Consider the following 1251-nt stretch of genomic DNA (forward strand, 5'->3'; position numbering starts at 1 on the left):
ACAAATTTTAGAATTCGATTTCAGAATTCTCATGACTCGATCAACCTGGAAAATTGGAAAAATTTTAGAAAAAAAAATTAAAAATTGTCAAAAAAATTGTTTTTTTTCAATTTTTTAAAATTTGTAGTTTGTAGTCTAAATTACCTCTTCCTTGCTTCTCACAACTGCCATATGTGCCTGAAATGCACTTTTCCGGTCTGTGAAGACCTCTCCATGCTGGATATTCATGTCATCCACCTCCTCTTCCACTGAAACCCTTGCCACGTCATCAGCAACGTCTTCAGCGACTTTTGGCTTGTTTTGAGGGAGATCCTGGAAGAAATTGAGCAATTTCCAGCTTTTCAAATATCAGAAAATCGAAAGTTGTGAAAATTACCTGAACAAAGTCCTGAATGGCTGAAATCCAGTTGAAAATCACTGGAAATCCCATATTTTCAACGTAGATTTCGTTCAGGTTGTTGTGAATCATTTCTTTTTGGTCCCTGGATAGATATGGACCCGATAGGACGAACGTTGGAGGAGATCTGGAAAAAAATTATTTTTGAAAAATTTTGAAAAAAGGTTTTTTTTGAAAACAATTTTTCAGATGTTTAAAATGCCTTACATTGATGGATAATCGTCTGGAAGCAGGATATCTATGCTAATATTTTTTTGAAATCGAAAAATCAATTGCTTCTCTGAAGAATCCTCTAGGAGATCCGGAAAAATCGCGGCTAGTGACTCGATTTCAGTTAGCCTCTGCTCCTGATCGCTCATTTTCTTGTTTCCGAAATTTTTAAAATCAAAAATGATGAAAATTGACTGAAAAATGCTAAAAATTGAATCCTAGACATGCAATTCTACTAAAAAATCTATGGTTTCTCATTAGAGCGCACTTGCTGCACACTGACGTCATTCGAGAGTTTTTTCGGCGGTTTTTCATGATTTTTTCCAGTTTTTTAGAGATTTTCATCAGTACAAAACAGTGAAATTCAGATTAATATGAAAAAAGTATTTTTATCGTTAAATAATTTTTTTTTCGCTGAAAATTTTCAAAAAAAAATTTTTACTTTCAAAAATTTGCAGATCTCGCTCCACTATGAATAATTTATCGGTGAATGGAGGAGGAAATCAGCTATTCGCAAAGCCCACAATTGGACGGTCCGAATATGGCCGGGTGAAAGTGGCGTTGGCACCAGGAAAAGGGCTTATGGACTGGTTGAGGCTTACAACCAATAAAGTGAGGGATTTCTGGAATTTTTGAGTGCTTTT

The 1251-nt window shown here is 35.0% G+C and overlaps 1 protein-coding gene across 1 annotated transcript in view; it reads right to left on the reverse strand.

Annotated features, from left to right (window-relative positions):
* The window catches only part of CBG24397, a gene marked incomplete at both ends in the record, with an annotated part of 1198 nt that extends 442 nt beyond the window's left edge, over positions 1 to 756 (reverse strand). The window contains 3 exons of the mRNA XM_045240898.1: positions 145 to 312; positions 377 to 524; positions 605 to 756. Of these exons, the coding sequence (XP_045091326.1) occupies positions 145 to 312; positions 377 to 524; positions 605 to 756 (468 nt within the window). The remainder of the gene's footprint in view (positions 1 to 144; positions 313 to 376; positions 525 to 604) is intronic.
* Between the last annotated feature and the right edge of the window lie 495 nt (positions 757 to 1251).

Source organism: Caenorhabditis briggsae, assembly GCF_000004555.2.
Source record: "Caenorhabditis briggsae AF16 supercontig from assembly CB4, cb25.NA_152, whole genome shotgun sequence".
NCBI lineage: Eukaryota > Metazoa > Nematoda > Chromadorea > Rhabditida > Rhabditidae > Caenorhabditis > Caenorhabditis briggsae.